The sequence below is a fragment of the Myotis myotis genome, unplaced genomic scaffold (assembly GCF_014108235.1).
Source record: "Myotis myotis isolate mMyoMyo1 unplaced genomic scaffold, mMyoMyo1.p scaffold_m19_p_6, whole genome shotgun sequence".
In the NCBI taxonomy this organism is placed as follows: domain Eukaryota; kingdom Metazoa; phylum Chordata; class Mammalia; order Chiroptera; family Vespertilionidae; genus Myotis; species Myotis myotis.
Genome location: NW_023416368.1, coordinates 97,094,500 through 97,114,006, shown reverse-complemented (window position 1 = coordinate 97,114,006; position 19,507 = coordinate 97,094,500). Strand labels below are relative to the sequence as shown.

Below are 19,507 nucleotides of genomic sequence, written 5' to 3'. Positions count from 1 at the left end.
CAGGGTACAGGAGGTGCCCTGTGGGAGGGAGAACTCCACAGCACAGCGCTCTGACATAGGCCCTGGGCACACTGGCCTGCCCCTGAGGAGCGCTGGTGTTGGGAGACCACTCCTGACAGCAGGTAGAATCGGAGCTGGTGGAGATCAAACAAGGCGGCACATGCTCATGCAGCCTCAGGACCACATACCTTCCCAAGCAGGACTCCTCTGTGGGCAGCAGGAGCGTCTGGCAGGATGAGGGTGGGGGAAACGCCACCATGGCTCCGGCTCCTCAGCAGCTTCTATCACACCTTCCCTCGCTCTGAGCCCACCTCTCCACCCTCTCTGGGTGGCCTGGCTGGTCACTCACCAGGCTCCTCCTGCCTCAGACCAAGAAAGGGCAGCAGTGGCCTTTCCTGGCGGCCTTGATGGAGGATCAGAGGCCAGGAAGCTCACCACGGGAACCATTCGATCTGTGCACCTTGGAGCTCAGGAGTTCCAGTGGAGACGCCTCAGAGACTGGCAGGTGGGCTGGGGCTGAGAGACCAATGTGCCCGGTTGCAATGTGCCTGGGCTTTGATGGGGGGGGGGGGGCGCAGGGGGAGGCTCTCTTTGTAAGCTGGTTACCTCTAGTGAGACTGCCCTGACAGGCTCTTTCAATCCATGAACCAAGGAAGGGCAGTTCTGCTAAATGGATGGTTCCCCAAACCCCAGGAAGGTGCAGGGCCCTCACCCTCTTCCCCAAAACAAAACAGTGAAATAGATGATGCCTCATGTGGTTCTGGTTTTTATTAGTGTCTGTGCATATACTGCGTGTGGAGGCCAGGTGTGCTGCCTAGCAGTGTGACACCCCCCCACCCCCACCCCAAACACCGCAGGACCAAGCGCTCAGCACACTTGGGCCAGGTTGTGCTTCTTGTACAGCAGCGCCCGCCTCTTCTCACGCTCTCGCACAAAGGCACGCAGACGTGCTGTGGGGAAGGTCACCGCGGAGGGCTGGGAGCAGGCTGGGCCCTCCTCAGTCAGCCATGGGCACTGCAGGCAGCTGGATGCACACGGCCGGCCCCTGGAGCATGGAGAGTGGTGGTGGTGGTGGTGGGGTGTCAGCCTGCTCTGGCGGGTGCAGGGCACAGGGGGATGGGCAGGACCGGCAGCTGGGGGCGGCAGGGTGGGGGTTGGGGGACAGGGCCACCTTACCAGGGGTGCGCGCACAGCGTGCTCTGCAGGAAGGCCACGGCTCCCCCGGACAGCCCCGCGTAGCAGCGACTCAGCAAGATGAGCCCTTTGCGCAGGCCTTTCTGCATGTCTCGCGTGCCCTCGCTGCTCACTGGGTACTCAGCGCTCAACCTGCGCGGGAGCGAGGTAGGGGACTCAGGTCACAAGGGGGTCTGAGGTCATCCTCATGGATCCCACACCAGCCCCCACAACCCCCCCCACCCCCCGCCTCCCGCCCCCGTCACGCGGTGACTCACATTATGAACGCCGTCACACCGATGGCCCAGATGTCAGTCTGTGGAACGGCACCCTGGCCCTCCAGGAGCTCCGGGGCTGGGAAAGCAGGTGCACAGGTGAGGCCTGGAGGCAGGACTGTGGGAGGGACTGGCTCCTGGCCCACCCCTTACCCCACGCACCCATGGTCTCCACATAGTCTTTGAACCTCTCTGAGGGCAGGACCCTTTCCTGGGCGAGGCTCTGAGCGTTGCCCAAGTCAACCACCTTGAGCAGGTTGTACTCTGTGACGATCATGTTCTCGGACCTGAGGTCCAGATGCAGGATGCGCTGTGCGTGCAGGTACTGGGTGGCGCTCAGCATCTGCCACAGGTAGTCCTTCACCTCAGATTCTGAATAGGAGGCCCTGGGAGCACAGGGGAGGGCTCAGCTTGGTGAGTTTCGCTGAGCCCCTTCCCGGTGGAGGCGGATGCAAGCCAGGAAGTGAGCCTCTGGCATTGTGCCCCTCCTCCCCCAGCCCTGCATCCAAGCCAAGTGGCCCCTCACCGCTCAGCCAGGCAGGGGAGCAGCTCCGGCCCTGAGCACAGCTCCAAGATGAGGACCAGGTGCCGGGGGCTGAGGTAGGCGGCCTGCAGCTGGGCCAAGTGCGGGTTGCGCAGGCCCTTGAGGGCCTCGTACTCGCTGAGCACGGCTGTCCTGTCCTCCGGGTGGTAGGGGATGATCTTGGCGGCCAGCTCCCGTCCACTGGCCTTCTCCCGGCACTGGCGCACCACGCTGAAGCGGCCCCTGGTGAGGAGGCACAGGCCAGGCTACTGAGGGCCTTTCCTGTCCCCCACGTGCCCTCCTGCAGCCCCTTCCCATTCTCAGAGCTGCAGGGAGGAAGCCCAGCAGGGAAGGAGGGGGTGCAGATGCTGGAGAGCGGATTGGGGAGCGGCCGCACCTTCGGATCTGTGTTTGGAAGGCGAAGGTCTGCGTGCTGGGGAGCGGCTGGGCTGACGGTGCAGGACAGCTCTCCTCGGAGGCTGTGGGAAGGGAAGCTGGTGACTCCCCCTAGCCCCAGGTCCCCAACCTTGTCTTCTCGCACCCCTTCCCTGGCACCCTTTAAACCCACACTTGGCCTCTCATTCTTTGGACCATTTGGGGAGGGAGTGGGGGCAGCATACTAGCCAGAAAAAACCTTCCCAGTGATTGTATATATTTTGGTGAAGTGGCAGGGCAATTCCAAAGGGACCACCACCCGACACCCACCAGGTCCTGCAGAGGCTCACCCAGGTGCCTGGGCCCTCCCAGGTGGACCTGCTCAGAGGGGCTGCTGTAGGGGCCCATGCCGGCCTTGCTGACGCACGCAGTCCGAAAGGCATACACACCGCCTCTGGAAAGCTTGCTGGCCAGATAGCAGCAATCAAAGATGTCTGAGGCCAGCGTGCTCCAACTGCCACCTGGCCACACAGAGCGGGTGAGGGGTAGCTCCAGCGCTCCCCACTCCAGAGTCCCAGGTGGAGAGACCCCTTCCCGAGTAAGGCTGCCCAGGAGCACAGAGGGGGGCAGTCCTTTCCCCCTGGGTGCCCAGAAGCACAGATTGGCTTGGTACTTCCTGCACCCCCCCTCCCTCCACTAGACACAGGGCCCCCCAGGAGTCAACAGCACAGGCACAGCCCTACCTTCTAGGCTGCACTGCACAATGTAGGTCACAGGGCCATAGGACTCCATGGGCTTCCAGACCAGCAAGACCCCATCAGTATACACCTCCCCGATGTCTGGGCGCGGGGAGGACGAGGGGCGCTCTGCAGGGCCCACAGTCAGGGGTCTGAGGTGGGCTTCCAGGGGCGGCCCATGCAGCTCTGAGCCCCTGTCCCCACTCCCGCATCCTACTGTCAGGCCCTGAGCCCACCCTCCCCTGGTCCCATAGATTCCAGGGTCCCATTCCAGTGCTGCCTGGCAGAGGGACCCACTGCCTCTCCTGCTGGAGGCTCAGGAGGTGCCTGTCTGCCTGACCACAAGGTTCCTTCATCTAGTGTACATTCAGGAGCCCATGGAGTGGCCCTCACTCGCAGGCCCCTGCCCACCCCAAGTTCTGGTCAGAGATGCCTCAGCTTGGCTGAGTGGTAGAGCAGGGCACCTGACCCCCTCTAGGGATCAGTGGGGTCTAAGACTAGGCCTGCCTGCCCCACTGGAAACTCAGGGAGGAGGTGATAGCCTGGAGTGGCCCCTCTCCCAGTCCCCGCTGAGCTGGTCTGGCGAGGCCCACACACCTGCTTTCCGGAGGACAGCTGTGGTGGCTGCCGTGCCCAGGGCATTGTGCACGCTGCATGTGTACATGCCTAGGTCCTCAGTGGTCACCACCAGGATGGTCAGAAGGTGGAAATTTTTTAGTGTGGAGGAGATGAGGAGGCGGCTGCTGCTCTCCAGGATGACCCCATCTGCATTGGGACAAAGCAAGCCTGGGGGGCAGCTCAAAACACCCAGCCCCACACCTTATCTGGGCCTCAGTTTCCCTCTGAAAGTTGATAGCCATGAAGTCAAGGAATACCCCCTGCTGTCCTGCCACGCTTCCACCTCCTCCCCGACACCGGGATAGCTCCTTACCTTTATCCCAGGTGGCCTGGGCAGCTGGCTGGGCCGACACTTGGCAGGCAAGAGTCACAGACTGGCCCAGGACCACGGTCTCATCTGCAAGCTCCCTTAGGAAGGATGGCGCTAGAGAAGGGAGGTGGACCAAGTGTCAGAGGTGACCCCAGGCAGAGCATAAAAGCCGAGGTGGGGATACTGGAGAGAAGCCCACCCCACCCAGTTCATCTTCAACACTAGCGCCTCCTCCAGGAAGTGCTCAGTCCCGACAACCAGGGAGCCGAGCACCCCCATCTGGGCTCAAGTCACTGTGGGTTTAGCTTGCTCCCCTGCTGGTCTGGGCACTGTGGTCTCCTGGGCAGCAGCGGGACCCAGTCCCAGGAAGCACATTCACCTTGGTCTCTGCTCTTCAGACCCGACAGCCGGAAGGAAACTAGGCCTGCCTTTTTCCTAGGGGGACCCTCCTTCTCTGGACCTGCATGGAGGACAGGACCAAGGGAGGTCACACCAAGAGGCTGCCCAGCTGCCTGGCACTGCCATCAGGAGCACAGGAGGAGGACTCTGGGGCCACCTACCACCCTCTGCCAGATTTCCATGTCGCAGAAAAGCCCAGATCCTAGGGGTTTTTGGGGGAAACAAACTAAATCTGCTGAGGAGTCCCCCCCCTCCCTAGCCTGTCAGCATCTGTCCATTCTGAGTGGGAGGACCTCTGGCAAGTAAGGCCAGCAGCTCAGGGGTGCCGGTGCCCAGAAGTCCTGGCTGAGATCTGGGGTCAGGTGGGGTCAGTGAGGGTCAGGGGCCAGGAAGACTGGCCCGGGAAGGATCCTCTCCGCGGGGGTGTAACCCCTGCGGTTGCTCCAGGTCCCAGCACTAGGTCTCAGAGGCACATAGGAGGGGATGAAGCCAAGAAGACGATCTTGGGAACAGAAGCCCATGGGCATGGGGGTGGGCAGCACAGGCACAGGCACAGGCAGGGGTAGGGAGGGCTTCCTGCCTCAGGTGGGCTCCTGAGCTGATTCCTGGGCGTGTGTGCAAGGTGCCCCAAGATGCAGAGGGCACACCTGGCCAGGCCCAGAAGCCCCCATGATGGCGGGGGTTGGGGAAGAGACTCACCTTGAGGCCTGCCTCTCAGGAGGCTGGAGATATGGGCCACTGAGGCCCTCACCTTCTGGCGCAGCCCCAGTTCCACAGGCTCATCCAGCAGGGCATGCCTCCCAGGGAAGCGCAGGCCACTGGAGGGGGGTGACCACTTGCGCTTCCTGCTGCCGCCTGCCTCCCTGAACAGGGCCTCACTGTCCTCCAGCTCTTCCCTGATCTCCAGGCTGGCAGGCAGGCCCAGCCCACCCTGCCAGGACCACGTGGCCTCTGGGAGCTCAGCCAGCTCCTCCCCGGCCTCTGACGCTGGGGATGGTGGCAGCTCTGGCTTGGGGATCTTCCTGAAGAGCATGAACTCAAAGGGAAGGTACTTGATGTCGTACAGGTCCGACAGGTTGAGGTAGGCAGGCTCCACCTCTGATATATCCAGAGACATGGTGTCTGCTGCCTCCATGTCCCCTGACAGGTCCTGGATCTGCACCAGCGACACCTGGGATCCCCTTCCCCCGCTGCCCTCTGGCAAGGGCACCACGCTGGCCTGGGGGAGTGGGCTCTCGGCCCCTGTTTCGTCCTGTTCCTCCGAGGACTGAGAGGTGGCCCAGGTCATCCGGGCCCACAGGGGTCCCTGTCCCAGTATGCCTCCCGCATCCCCGCCAAAGGCAAAGGCACCATAGCCGGCCACCCCTGCATAACCGCCATGGTGCCCGAGGGAGAACTTCCGTGAGGTCGCCTGCTCCCGAGGCTGAGGTGGGCTGGGCTCAGACTCCCACAGGCCCTCTGTCTCCTGGGCTAGATCCTTGGTGTCCAGGGAGGAGCCGGGCGCCCTGCCAGATGGGGAGGCTGGCCCTGGAGAGCTGGGGGGACGGGGCCTCCCAGGAAACAGGGTGGCCTCCAGCCCCATCTTCGGGCCTGACTGGAGGCTTGCCTGAGCTGAGGAGGAGGGAGCCTGCAGTCCCCGGGAGAGGAAGGAGCCAGGAGCTTGGGGTGCAACAGCCTCAGGGGGATCAGAGCCCTTCCTGGTGGCAGGGCCCCTCTGGGGGTGATAAAAAGGAGCCGGCTGCCCCCCACAGCTGTCCTGGGAGGACCCCTCTTGCTCAGCAAGGCAAGGATCTCCGCCAGAAGATGAAAATGGTCTCTGCCCTTCCCGAGACTCCATTTCCGGGGCACCTGCCACCTCTCTGGGCATGCTCTCCCCTCCTGTTTCAGCCTGGAGGCCCCAGAGGGTGGGTGAGGGACCCTGCCCCTCATGGCAGGCCTCTCCGGAGGGGCCGGCCCCACGGGGACAGTCGGAGCCCAGGGACTGGCTGCGGCAGGGGCCTCCGGGGGCGCCGGTGCTGGCGCTGGGCGGCCGCGGGGAAGTCTCGAAGGAGGGCGGCTCCTCTCGGGCGGCCGCCTCCTCCAGCGCGCGGTGCTCCAGCAGCGGCTCGCGCAGGCCGGGCACGGCGCCCGCGAAGTAGCCGCCCTTGAGCAGGTGCCTCCGCCGCGCAGGCACCCGCCTGCCCGTGGCCGTGGCCGTGGCCGTGGCCGTGGCCGGGGCCCCGCGCGGCGGACTCTGGCCGGCCTGCTGGTAGAACAGGCTGCGGATGACGCTCTGCCGGGGCACGCAGCCCGGGGCAGCTGCGGGCTCGGTGCCCCCGGGCGGCGCGGGCCGAGGCAGGGCCTCCTCGGGAGGACAGGCCTCGGCCTCCTCGGGCAGGCTGGCCGACGGCCGCAGGAACCCTCGCGGGTGCACCAGCGGCGAGTGCGTCACCGGGGAGGGTGGCAGCGACTTGGCCCGGGCGAAGGGTGCCAGCTCGTTGTCGGAGGACGAGGAGCTGCTGGAAGAGGCGCTGGCGTCGCCACGCAGGTGCCGGGCCACGCCGAGGGAAGGGCTGTCCGGCGGGCCCTGGAGCAGCTCGGGGATGGAGCGCATCACCAGGATGGACTTGTAGCTCATCAGGGAGCGCTGGGGGCGCGGGGACGGGGGCCATCAGCCAGGGCCCACTGCCTCCCGACTCCGGTGCCCCCAGATGGGGGGCCCAGGAGGCGGGGCGCGTTAAAAGCCCTTGTCCCCATTCCCTACACCCCAGGACTCTGTGTTTGTGGCCCATCCTGTCAGCTCAGGGAACACAGATTCTGAAAGAAGGATGCCCAGCCCCCACCTCCCTGCACACAGCCAGCCCTGGGACCTCAGTTCCCCCACCTGCCTCCAGGCCCCTCCCTGCCCACCCCTCAGCCATCCCGCCTGGCTCACCTGCCAGCGGCTGCGGGCCAAGAGGAACTTGAGCTGCTTGGTGTTGATGAAGTGGGCCTCCTCCGCGGGCAGGGACTTCTGGGGGGCCCGGGTGAGAAAGCCACGTGTGTGAGGGGAGACCCTGGTGCACCCTAGAGCCAGATAGGCCCCACCCTCTTGGCCTCATTTTTCCTCCCTGTTCACCAGGCCTGCCAGATTCACCCTACTCACCTGGAACCAGGGGTGGGCAAGGCACTGGGCTGCACTGGGCCGGCTTCTGTGGGGAGACCAAGCCAGGGGTCAGGCCAGGGGTTGGCCGGTCTCCTGAACAGGGGATGGGGGAGGAGAGGAGGGCATGCACACTCACTCCGGGACCCTCCGCAGGGCGGCCTTGATAAAGTCCTGAGCATCCGGGCTGAGGTGTGCAGCCACCGGGCTGCTCCAGGACACCCGCCCCTCCAGCACGTTCAGGAGGGTTGCTCGGTCACTCTCGCCCGCAAATGGGGACACGCAGGTCAAGCTGAAAGCACAGTGTCGGGCCCTCAGACACGACCCCGGATCTCTGGGTCCCCTGGGGTTGGTCGGCAGAGCACTGACTGGGAAGGCCTCTTAGTTCCCTCAGCGTCCCAGCAAGTGTCTCAGACGTGCCCAGGTGTGCAGGCTCAGGCTGGAGTGAGGATCTGGATTCAGTCTGCACCTGCAGCGTCCTCAGGGCAGTAACTGCGATGGAGGGCCTCTGGACAAACCAGCCAGACCCTCTGAGGAAACAGCTCAGCGCTGTGCCTCACGACCCCACTGGGAAGAGCTTCTCTGGGACAGGGTATGGTGAAAAGCCCTGCGCAAAACCTCTTATCCGAGTTGGCCAACTGCTTGTTTCCAAACCAGCTCCCCCTTGGGTCCCAGGTCTCTGATCTGGGGAGGGCCAGCGGGGCCTGGGACCTCCCATGAGCCTGCGGGTGGGGTCTGGGATTTCTTCTGAGGAGATGGGGCACAGGTCTGCTCACCTGAGGTAGGAGATGACCCCCATAGCCCTGTGGGAACAAAACCACAGCTGTGAGTCACCCAGCCTGGCCCCCAGGTGAGGGGCATGAGGGGAATGGCAGCTGAGAGACGGCAGGCAGAGAACAGGAGGATGGGCTGTCATGGTGGCTTTGTCCCTGGGGGCCCACCCACTCACCAGATGTCAGAGGCTTCGCTCACAGGGGTCTGCTCAATGATCTCCGGGGACACAAACTCAGGGGACCCGTACTTGCTATACTTTGGCTCTGCCATGGTGATTTTTTGGGCAAAGCCAAAGTCGCAGATTTTAATGTCTTCCCGAGCAGGATGCACCATCAGGATGTTGGGGGGCTGTTGGACAGAGTCATGAGTGGGTAAGGCCTCAACCTACGGAGGTGACTCCTGGGGCTGCCAGGTCTGAGGCAGGGGGTTAACTAGGGAGTCTGTGAGGAGCTGTTCCATGAGACGAAGAGGCCAGTGGGGGCCGAAGCAGGTTTCAGTACCATTTGGGGGCAGCCTATGCTCTATCAGAGCCACACCCCACCTGCAGGGGCTGCTGGTAAAGTAGTGAGCCTCCCATCCCCAAAAATGAGTAAATCCTGACAGGAAAACTGGAAGTGGTGGGCCTGTGCCTTTCCAGCCTGCAGGCCCCAGGCTCCCATCTGCCCTTCCCAGGACTCTGGGATGCAGGGTGGTTGGGGCAAGTACCTTTATGTCTAGGTGGAGGATGCTGTGGCTGTGCAGGTAATGCAACCCCTCCGCCAGCTGCTGGATGTAGACCTTGACCTACAGTGGCAAAGGCCGTTGCGCAGGCAAGACAGTCAGCCTCGACCCCCCCCTCCCCTCCGCTTTCCTCCCCGCCTTGCGCCAATCTACACCTCCACTCCCTCCAAGCCTGGGACAGTCCCAGAGGCAGTACAAACAAAGCCTCCCAGACCCCATGAGCCTGGGCATGGCGATTCCTCTGGGCCCTGAAGGTGGGGAGGGTTTGGATGTGTGAAGCCGCCTGAGCAAAACAGGAAGCTTGATATTTCAGGAGAAGGCAAGGGTTGGCCCATTGGCCAGGTACAGGCTGGGAGAGGGAAGTGGTGAGCTCTGCCCAGGAGGTCTTTGAGGAACTGTGACACTTCGTGAGGCCCTGGAGACCCCAAAAGGTCTCTGAGCTGGGGCACACTGTGCAAGAGGGGAGGCTGTGTCTGCTGGGGCAGGAGTCAGGGTGGGGGGCGGGGGAGTAGGAGGCCTGGTGGGTATACATGCAAGCCCATTGGCTGGGCAGACAGCTCAGGCTGCAGTCACCTCAGCTTCTGTCACCACACTCTTCTTGAACAGGCGGTCCAGTAGTTCCTCTGATGAGCACCTGGGGCTCAGGTCAAGGAAAGCTTTGGGGCCTGGAACCCACCCGGCTCCACACCCCATGGCAAGTCTTATCTTGGGGTGGAAGTGGGGGTCCATGCTGGGGAGGTGGGCCCTCCGGGTTGAGGAGAGAGCTGAGGCCAGGAGCCAGTAGCAGAGTTGGAGTGGAGACATCCTCTACTCTGCACAAAGCCCACGTCCCCTGCAGGGACAGGGGTCGCTGACTGGGGGAGGTGGCGGGGAGTGAGCACGTGACACCCAGAGACTCTAGCAAGTGGTGGGGTGAGACCCAGAGGGGGCAGGGAAGGGGTGTGGCCCTCCCTCGAGCCTGAGTGGACAAAGTAGGAAGCCCAGCACTTGGGGCTCAGGGCTGCCATTTAAGCAGCCCGACCTCCTGCTGAGAGAGGCCACATGGAGCAGGGGAGGGGCCCTGCCCAGGCATGTCTTGGACCCTCTGGACGCAACCCTGCCCAAATTCCCGACTCAAGGGGCAGCGAGCTCTGAGGACAGGGCCATGTCTGGGCTGGTTAGTCACACAGCATCGTAACAGGAACGTGGGAGGCCCAGCTGGCGGCCCCCACTAGGAAAGCAGGACCGAGGACACCAGGATCGCAGGCCCGCAGCGCCCGGGGACCCCTGCTCTCCTGAGGCCTGCTCCCTCCTGGTGCTCTTGGGGCTGGGGGCTGGATACAGCTCCAGGACAAGAATGAGCGTTTTGCGCGTCTCAAACTGGTCCAGCAGCCTGGTCACCAGCGGGTGGCTCAGCTCTGCCAGCACATCTCGCTCCCGGTAAGCCTGGGTGCGCGTCCTGCTCCGCAGGGGGATGAACTTGGCAGCACAAGACATCTGGTTGCCCTTGTGCTGCACCCTCTTCACAAAGCCGAACACACCTCTAGGAAGAGGGAGCCCACGCTGACTCCCAAGACGGCTCCAAGGAGGGAGGTGGGGTTCCTGGAGAACAGGGGCTGGGGGAGCGGGTACTGGGGAGGCAAGGACTCCCTAGAGGTAGGGTTCCCAGGGTACGGGCTTCCTGAGGATGGGAGGGTACTGGAGGGGGGAGGCGAGGATGGGATGGGTGGGGGGTCTTCCAGGAGATGGGAGCTTCCAAAGGCAGGGTTGCAGTTGATAGGCGGGCAGATTCCTGAGAGAGGAGGATTCTGGGAGAGCAGGGGCTGGGTGCTGGGCAGGGTTCCCAGGCGTCCAGAGAGGACTGAGGGGTGGCCTCTGATAAGTGGGGTCCTCAGGAGGTAAGGGTTTATGGGGGACCAGGACTCCAGAGGGCAGGGTTCCGGGGGTTGGGGCTGGGGATCCTGGGCTAGGGATCCAGCAGGCCAGGTTTGGGGGACTGGGCAGGGATGGGGGCGGGGCTCCTGGGGCTGGGGGAGATACCTCCCAATCTCTTCCTTGACTTCGTAGAAAGAGTGCAGTTTTCTCCGATAGCTTTGCTTCCCCGAGCCCAGCTCGCTGGCCCCTATAGCCAGGGAGCAGTCAGTTGCCAGTGTGGACAGAGATCACCACCCCCTCTCACTGTTCCCCAACTCTGTAGTGTCTGCGGGGCAGTTCCCTGTGCCCGAGCCTGTGGGAGCCCACAGGACACCACGCCCGCAGGAAGTCGGACTGGGACCTGGGAAGGGTTCCCTGATTCACCTTCGTGCACCAGCAGCTCCGCCTTGCACAGCACCTGGCCGCCAGCGTTTTGGGCCAGGCAGGTGTAGACACCGGCATCGTGCTGGGCCACATCCCTCAGCACCAGGGAGTAGGTTGTCCCTTCCTGCTGCTGGCTGAGCCGTGCACTGTCCACCAGCTGGACGCTGTCCTGGAGGCACAGGTGGGGGGTGACCATCAGCCCACCCTGCCTTCCGTGAGTGACATGCCATGTCCAGTGGGGATTTCACTCTCCCTCCAGATACAGGGCCCCACCCCACACGCATCTCTACCTTATACCAGGTCACTGTGGGCTGTGGGTTGCCCTCGATGACGGCCTGGAATTCCGCTGTGCTGCCTCCCTGTGCCTGCACATCCTCGATGGTGACCTGCATGGACGGGGGTCCTGGGGGTACGGAGAAAACCGTGGGGAGAAGTCCAGGCTGCACAGCACAGCCGCCCACCGCAGCCCACACTGCAGTCTGTGAGCGGGGCCTGCATCATCGAGACCCCGGTGGGCTGGCAGGGACCCAGGTGCCTCAGGCGCCCCAGGCATCTCAAGGCCCTGAGACCCTCAGGGTGACAAAGCCCCTCGGCCTCCCAGGTGAAGGCGGCCCCTCCTGATTCGGCGCAGGCTCCAGACAGTTAGGAGGTGCTTCTGAGCACCGTCTCCCCGCTTGAACCTGGCTCTTGGAGGCAGGCACACAGGGCATGCTAACTTAGGCTGCAGAGAGGACATCTAGGTCCCTGCTGCCTGTGCTCCCCTCCCAGGGATGCCCCTCGGAGGGGACTCAGGGGCTGGGGTCGCAGGGGCTGGCCGCAGCAAGCTGACACACATCTGGCCGCAGCAAGCTGACACACATCGGATGGCTCCTCCGTGCAAGTGTCCCCCAGCCGACTGCCCGGCGGGCACACACGTAGCCTACTTGCTGCGGCACCCAGGTCGCTGGCCTTGTACACGTATGTCCGGTGCATGGTTTCTGTGAACACATGGCTGCAGACATCCCAGAGCTCAGTGGCCTCTGTCCCTGGCCAGGCCGCGCTCTCCATCCTGGGGTCATGCAGCGGGGTGAGTTGTCTGCCACCCATCCACTTCTGGGGTTGGGCACTGACCCTGGTGGTAAGATGGGCCCCTGCTCCACCCCCACCCGGGGCTGCAGCAGACTGCATGGAAAGAAATGCAGAGACCGGGGCCCAGCCCTACGTGTGGAGGGGCTCCCCGAACACCTCTCGCCCCGAGAGTAACCTCTCCTCCTTGTACTGCCCTTTGGCTGGGGTGGGGCTGATGAGGAATGCCCTGGGGTGCTGTGCGCCCACTTCTTACTCCTCCTGCCCTGCTCGCAGACGTCCCCGCATAGAAAGCTCCACCCAGTATGCCAGGGACATTACCTGATGGGAACCATGCGTTTGTGAGCCGCCACAGGAGCCCCTGGGTCCTGATCCTGGCTCCCAGGAGGGAGAGACTCAGGCACCTTCCTGGACTCTGCTGGTGGGAGGCCAGGGCCTAGTGAGACAGAGCTTGGGCTGCACTGGGGCTGTCCCCAATGACATGCCCCTGTCACCCTCCAGGGCACAGAGGGTGGGAGCACAGGCAGAGCAGGGGCGCAAGGGTCCGTGTCCCCAAACCCGGGACTCTTTCCACGCATGTGCACCTCCTCCAGGCACCCACCTGTCCTGGCCGGGAGCCCAGGCCACCAGCCCTAAGGCTGCCCACCTCCCCCACACCCCATCCCACAAGGGATGCGGCACTCGGTGGAGAGGACCCCCTCGGCAGCATCCCTAGGGTTGCATCTGTCAGGGGCAAGGTATCCTCCTCCTTCCTCTCCTCCGCCCCACCCCCTCCTCTCCTACCCTGAGCACAGGGTGCCCAGGCTACCTACCGGGGCTCTGACTCAGGTCTCTGACACCCAGGACAGATGTACTCAGGGTGGGAACCTCCCTGAACTACCTCTCCCCTGCCTAGTTTCGTAGATGGGGGACAGCCTGAGTAAGGGGTGGGCCTTGCCCAGGGCCCCTATGCAAGGATCCCAGTGATATCTGGGTCCCCAGGGTTCTTCCACTTCACTCCCATGGGATGAGCACCCATGGCGACCAAGGCTTGGGTCAGCACAGAGGAGGGGGTCTGGGAGCAGGTGGTACTTGGCAGTCAGCCTGCCACTGGGCCTCACCAGGTTCATCTGCAGCCTCAGTGCCTAGGAGCTGGGGGCTGGCCTCCTGGAGAGCAAGTGGCTCCTTGGGGCCCAGGCCAGCGTGGTCCCCTGCAGAGGTTCCCGGAGCCTCCAGGCCCACCAGTGTCCTCTGGCCAGATGTGCTCTGGTCCACTTGCTCCAGAGCAGTTGGGGGTGGGACAGCAGCACCTATGGGAAAAGTGGGTCAGCCTGTAGGGGTGAGACATGGCTGAGGACCTGAGCAGGGGCTTCAGGAAACCTATCTCAGTCCTTAGAGATGCCCAGGTAAGACGAACAGGCTGCCTTTCCCACCCACCACTCCTCTCTCAGGAGGCGCTGGAGGTGGAAGCCCGCAAGAGAAAGGGGCCTGGGAGTGGGTAGAGACGGTGCCCAGGGCACTGAGAGCAGAGCCCCACCACTCCTGCACTTGTGCCCAGATGCCTCCAGGAGAACGCCAACTCCTCAGGAGCAGCTGAGCATGGTCACCCTCCATGCGCCCCGTCTGCCCCAAGGTCTCAGCTCTCGCCATCCCTTCATCCTGTGCTGACCTCCCTCATGGCTCACTCTGGACCCCAGGCCCAGTGGACCCAGCCCCATAATATAGGGAAACCTGCAGCCAATTGAGGGGCCTGGGCACCCACAAGGGGTGGGCTCCCTTACTGCCCTCCCATAGCAGACCCTGTCCCCCACCCAGGACGGGACTCCACCAGAGGGCCTGTCTGGCCCAGGTCACTGCCCCTTCATCTGGCCCTGCCCTGGCCTCCAATTCAGCCCACACCTCTTCCCACCAGACCCTCCCTGCCCTCAGCCTTGGGTGCAGCCCCTTCCTCCGCCTGGCTGCCAGCCCCAGGTGGCATCACTGTAGTCGGACAGGTGTGCCCAGTCATGCCCACTGCTCCATTCCCAGCAGGTCCCCTTGCCTAGAGCCCTCCCCTGCCCCAGGACCCTCTCCAGCATTAGGGTACCCACCCTGTCCTTTCCCACTCCAAGGAGGACCCTCCCCCCACACATCACACCCCCATTGTCTGTCCTGACAACAGCCTGGCTGCACAGGGGCAGGAAGGCCTGCCTGCTCGAGTGCTGGCAGGCTGGTCAGGCGAGTGCGCTGCCTCCACCCAGGGACCTCAGACGGCCAGGACCCACCCCAGGCTGCAGAAGAGGGGGCCTGGGCTGCCACTGGTTGGTCCCCAGAGCTAGGTCTAGAGGGCCCCTACCGCCCAAGTTCTAGAGCCACTTGAAGAAGCAAGAAGGAGCAGAGTACAGGGTGTGGGAGCCAGTTTATTATCATCATGGAGTCAACTAGCAGGGGCTGCTTCCCACCCAGACCCTGGCCCATGCTGCAGGGGAGGCCTGGAAAGTCTACAGAGGGCACCCAGTGTCCATGGGAAGATGTCCCCCTAAAAGCCCCCACTGAGATGGGGCAGCCTGGGCTTGGGGCAGGGGTGTGCCACAGCAAAGAGAGATGGGAGGTCACAGCCCAGACCGAGTCTACCTGCTGTTCCCCCACAGCTCTCAGTAAATCTGGGTTACAGCTGTGCAGACAGTGTCCTCAGCTGAAGACCCCAGGAAGACAGGCAGCTGAAGTCCCGAGTTGCTGGAGAGCAGGGGGGTGGTCAGAGCACATGTCCTGAGGTGCTGGCTTCAGGCCCCTCTCCAGAGCTCAAAACTCACAGCAGCTGTGAAGCAGGTAGGTACGGTGCCAGGCAGGGTCCTAGGCCCCAAGGCCATGCCCCTCTTTCTGCTGCTCTTATGCAGCCCTGTCAGCAGTAAACTGGCTCTGAGAGGGTCAATGTCTCACCCCCCAGCCGCCTGTGACCTTGAGGGTCGAGGGTCGCAGCCTCAGCCCTGGGACGGACTGGGGTCCTCATCCCCGTCAGGCCGAATGTGCAGGGTGACTGTCTCACCCACTGTCCCAAAGCTGACCGTGTGGGTGGAAACCTCCGTTTTGAAGCTGCTCTGGCCACTGTCCGCAGAGCGATGGACTTGGGTGCAGAAGGATGTGGCACCCCTAGCCCGGGAGACACCAACAGGGCGGAAGACCTGGGGCCTCGACAGAGCTGCTCCCTGGGGCAAGCAGCTGAAGAAGCCAGGTGGGGCTCGGGGGCCTGGTGGGTGCCACACGTCAAGCAGGACGGGCTGTCCCACAGTGGGCTCGCTGATCTCTCTCTGGAGCACCGAGACCTCGCAGGGTGGGTCGTCGGAGACACTGGGCACGGGGCTGCTGCAGCCGAAGGTCTCCCCTTCCTGGGGCATGTAATCCTCCAGGTCAGCCAGCGTCAGCACACAGCCATCGCGTGTGAGGATCTTGGGGTCCCAGCCTCGAAGGTCCTCGGCGCCCAGGGGCTCCTCCATCAGGTGGACACCTCTCCCCTCCCGCACCTCCAGGGGGGCCTCCTCTTTGGTGGCCCCAGGAGGGGACAGCTCATGGGTCTCCAGCCCAGCATCCACACAGAAGACTCTGCCCTGGGTCAGGGGCTCCTGAGTCAGCAGCTTGTTGTTGGAGTTGTTTGTGTTGGGGTCTCCTCTGGGGGTCCCACCAGGAAGTGTGAAGAGAAGCCCCGCTGAGCTGCCAGGCACCTCTCTAGCTGGAGATGCACCCCTTGGGCCTGTTTTCTTCACCTGGACTTCGATGGTCTCCTCGACCTCCACCCACTTGGGCCTGGGCCCAGTGCCCCTGGGCAGGGCTGGCGTATGGGCTCCGGGCTCTGTCACGTACAGCGTGGGTACAGGGGGCTTCCAGCCTGGCTCCTCCCCTGGCCTTCGAAGTTGGCCAGCCCCTGGTGAATGCAGCAGCTCAGGGGCTGACAGGCCTGACCTGTGTGAACTGGCAGGGTGCCGGGAAGGCGAGCGGGAGGGAGACTTGCTGGGGGACTTGAGGCGGCCACGCGGGCTCTTCACCACGGTGGTGATGGTCTCCTCTCTGCAGGGAGAGGGCCGAGAGGAGATGGCACGGAGACCTGCAGCCTGGCTTGCCACCCATGCCACCAGCACATTCAGAGCCAGCAGGAGAGATCAGGTTAATGTACCAGCAAGCAAAGGGTGAAACTACATAAGCTCCTACACATGCACTTGAGCCCCATCTCTGGAACCCCCAGCCAGAGAGCCAAAGAAACAAACACAGAGTCTCTTCTGGTCAACCATGGCCTCTGGTGCGCAGACCTAAAATAGTTGAGGCATCACTGCATCACACAGGTGCCTCCAAACCCCAGACCAAGTCCAGTGTGCAAGTCCCTGTGGGTAGTATTCCCTGTTCATAGCTGTCTTATTTTGGATGCCAGTCCTCTCAGAGCTAATGGCCAGTGTGCAAGGACAGTGCCCCACAGTCCTCCTTGTCTGTCCCACCAGCGTTTTGTGCTTTGTATCATGGGGTGGGGGCCCAGCAAGCTCTCAGAGGGCAGGTGCCTCAGTGATCTTGAGTTAGGGACAGACTGGGCAGTTGATGCCACAGGTGCAGGTATGAGAAGGTTGTCAGAGCCCTGACCTGCAGTCTGGGTTCCTGGCCTCTTGGTCTGGTGGTGTGAGGCTGGGCAAGGACACTTGGTCCCGGATGTGACTCTGCTGTCATAGGCTTTGTGACCTCAGACAAGCTCTTCCCCTTCCTGGGCCCCATCTTCCAAACAGGGAGTGGGGGGAGAAGAAGCAGAACTCAAGGCCAGTTGCATGTGGGTGCACATGGGGTGCTGATTGGAGACTCTTCAGCAGCACTGGGGGATGGGTCTGGCCCCCCTTTATGGGAGTGGGCAAGACTCAAAGAGGCTCAAAACTTTCTCAGGACCAAGAGTCAGAAGCCCACCAGTCAGCTAGGTCCTCCTCGACCGTCCACTGCCCTGACCTGGCTGGGTGCTGAGGGTGAAATGAGGGACAGGCAGGGGGAGCAATGGGCTGAGGAACACACAGCTTTCCTGGGCCCCAGGACCTGCATTTCCTCTTGGGCTCAGGCAGAGGGATTTGGTGTGCTGTCGTCAGCTGCCTGCCTGGTAAGAGGTTGTCTCTCTTTCTCCAGCTTTGCTTTTGTCTAACTCAGGGCTCCATCCAGGAGCAGTTACCCTCAGGCATGGACCCAGAGATTTGTGGCCACACCTCAGGGAGCAGAGCAGTTAGAGGTCCTGCCTCCTCCAGCCCTCACCTGGAAAGGGGAAATGCTATCTCCACCTCACTGAGGAGAAACTGAGGTTTGGAGTCAGAGCCCACTCAGGGCCAAAACCTGCCTTCTTGCCCCGCACTCAGGTCCAGAGGTCAGAGTCTGCCCACACATCAGGGGAACCTGGGCCAGGTCCCATCTGCTGGCCTCATGCTGCCTAATTGGCTAAGAAAGGACAGTGGGTCAGGTGGAACTGGGAAACTGGATCACTCCTCTAAAAGGCACTTCCACCCTGGCCGGTGGTGCTCAGTGGTTGGAGCGTCAGCCCATGACCCAAAGGTCATAAGTTCAATTCCTGGTCAAGGGCATGTACCTGGGTTGCAGATTTCATCCCTGGCCCTGGTCAGGGCGCATGCAGGAGGCAACTGATTGCTGTGTCTCTCTCACATCAATGTTTCTCTCTCTCCACCCCCTCTCTCCCTCCTGTCCACTCTCTCTAAAACTTAATGGAAAAATATCCTCAGGTGAGGATTAACGAAAATAAATAAATAAATAAATAAATAAATAAATAAATAAAATGCCACTCCCACTACTGGGCTCCCTGCTGCTCCCATGAGGGCATGTGGGCATCCTGCTCTGAGGCCATTGGTACAGCATGTGGGGCTTCCAGGTGGTAGTCTCTCCAAGCCGGTTGCTTTTCCATACTCCTGGCTCCCCGGCACCCTCACTGTGTGGTGTGCCCGGTCGGGGGCATGCTGTGCCAGGCAGTTTCCTCCCTCCACTTCTCACGCTGAGCGGGTACACTCCTTGTGGGGTGAAAGTTGCTACCACCATGAGCCTGGAATGCAATGGACTTTAGGGTACCTGGAGTCACCTAGTCCAGTCTCCCATTGGCATGAGTCCTCTCTGACACTCCCCACCCCCCCACCCCTACCCCCCGCCACATAGGGCTGCCTGGCCCATTTCTGCTCCTCATTATGTCATCCATTAAATGTGAAAATAACAATGCTCCTCTCATGGATGAAATGTAGAGTTGATCTGTGTAAAGCTGCAGAGTAGTTGCATACCTCCAGGGATGGGGTGCTCATTGCTGCCCTAGGCAGCCCCTCTATTGTGGGGTGTCGACCTGCTTTGTGGGAGGAGGAAGAAAGTCAGGAAGGTTAACCCAGGACCTTATCAAACGTGTGAATATGGGATTCTCTAGCAACATGACTAACTGTAGGCCCTTTAAGAGGCCTGAGGCCCTTGGGGAACTAAGAGGTTGCCATCCTGGAGTTCTCAGTCACCTGGCCTTAGGAAACGATCGCCTTTCTTGCCTCCTGGCTTTTGCAAGCTCTTCCACCACATCCACCTGCACACATCTCCTATTGGAAGTCCTTCCAGATTGTCCAGGCCAAAACCAATCCCTCCTTCATGGCTTCAACTAGCTCTGGACCTCTTGTGTTATTTAATTATCAACAACCATATGTCTTTTTTTTCCAGCTTTAAAGGCTTGGAAGAAGAAGGACAGTGGGTGTGGCACCAGGGAAATGGGTGCTTTGTTAGCTTAGAATCACAAGCCACCCTGAGAAACCCTCTTTTCTTTCCTGAACCTCAGTTTCCCCATCTTTCAAATGTGAGGGTTGGACTTGGAGATGTCTAAGGGCTCCAGAGCTATGGTTATACTATTTTAATTGAAGTCAAACTAGTGAAAAGTTAAAGTTCAATTCTTCATTTGCATTAGACACATTTTAAATGCCCAATAGTCACATGCAGCTGTAGTAGACACTGTAAACTTGTAATATTTCCATCCTCACAGGAAATTCTGTTGGACAGCAACACCCTAGATCCCAGGGTGTTGAAGGGTAGAAATATGCCTCTAGCCCAGCAGGACACAGTTGTCAGTCCCAGGTCTACCCTAACAGGTGTGACTCTAGGTGAGACACTGTGGAGTGTGCAGAGTAAGTCTACCCTCCTGAG

The 19,507-nt window shown here is 61.9% G+C and overlaps 1 protein-coding gene across 1 annotated transcript in view; it reads right to left on the bottom strand.

Annotated features, from left to right (window-relative positions):
* Positions 1-761: 761 nt before the first annotated feature.
* OBSCN (obscurin, cytoskeletal calmodulin and titin-interacting RhoGEF) overlaps positions 762-19,507 on the bottom strand; it is a 58,959-nt gene continuing 40,213 nt past the window's right edge. The window contains exons 41-66 of the mRNA XM_036313061.1: positions 13,468-13,656; positions 12,689-12,803; positions 12,226-12,350; positions 11,593-11,705; positions 11,303-11,471; positions 11,045-11,126; positions 10,347-10,547; positions 9,599-9,659; positions 9,011-9,088; positions 8,481-8,653; positions 8,308-8,334; positions 7,671-7,823; positions 7,535-7,580; positions 7,325-7,402; positions 5,110-7,036; positions 4,391-4,471; positions 4,015-4,125; positions 3,681-3,848; positions 3,090-3,212; positions 2,697-2,867; positions 2,369-2,450; positions 1,975-2,214; positions 1,611-1,834; positions 1,452-1,527; positions 1,177-1,326; positions 762-1,045 (exon numbers count right to left, since the gene is read on the bottom strand). Coding sequence (XP_036168954.1) covers positions 868-1,045; positions 1,177-1,326; positions 1,452-1,527; positions 1,611-1,834; positions 1,975-2,214; positions 2,369-2,450; positions 2,697-2,867; positions 3,090-3,212; positions 3,681-3,848; positions 4,015-4,125; positions 4,391-4,471; positions 5,110-7,036; positions 7,325-7,402; positions 7,535-7,580; positions 7,671-7,823; positions 8,308-8,334; positions 8,481-8,653; positions 9,011-9,088; positions 9,599-9,659; positions 10,347-10,547; positions 11,045-11,126; positions 11,303-11,471; positions 11,593-11,705; positions 12,226-12,350; positions 12,689-12,803; positions 13,468-13,656 — 5,141 coding nt within the window. The 3' untranslated portion in view covers positions 762-867. The remainder of the gene's footprint in view (positions 1,046-1,176; positions 1,327-1,451; positions 1,528-1,610; positions 1,835-1,974; positions 2,215-2,368; positions 2,451-2,696; positions 2,868-3,089; positions 3,213-3,680; positions 3,849-4,014; positions 4,126-4,390; positions 4,472-5,109; positions 7,037-7,324; positions 7,403-7,534; positions 7,581-7,670; positions 7,824-8,307; positions 8,335-8,480; positions 8,654-9,010; positions 9,089-9,598; positions 9,660-10,346; positions 10,548-11,044; positions 11,127-11,302; positions 11,472-11,592; positions 11,706-12,225; positions 12,351-12,688; positions 12,804-13,467; positions 13,657-19,507) is intronic.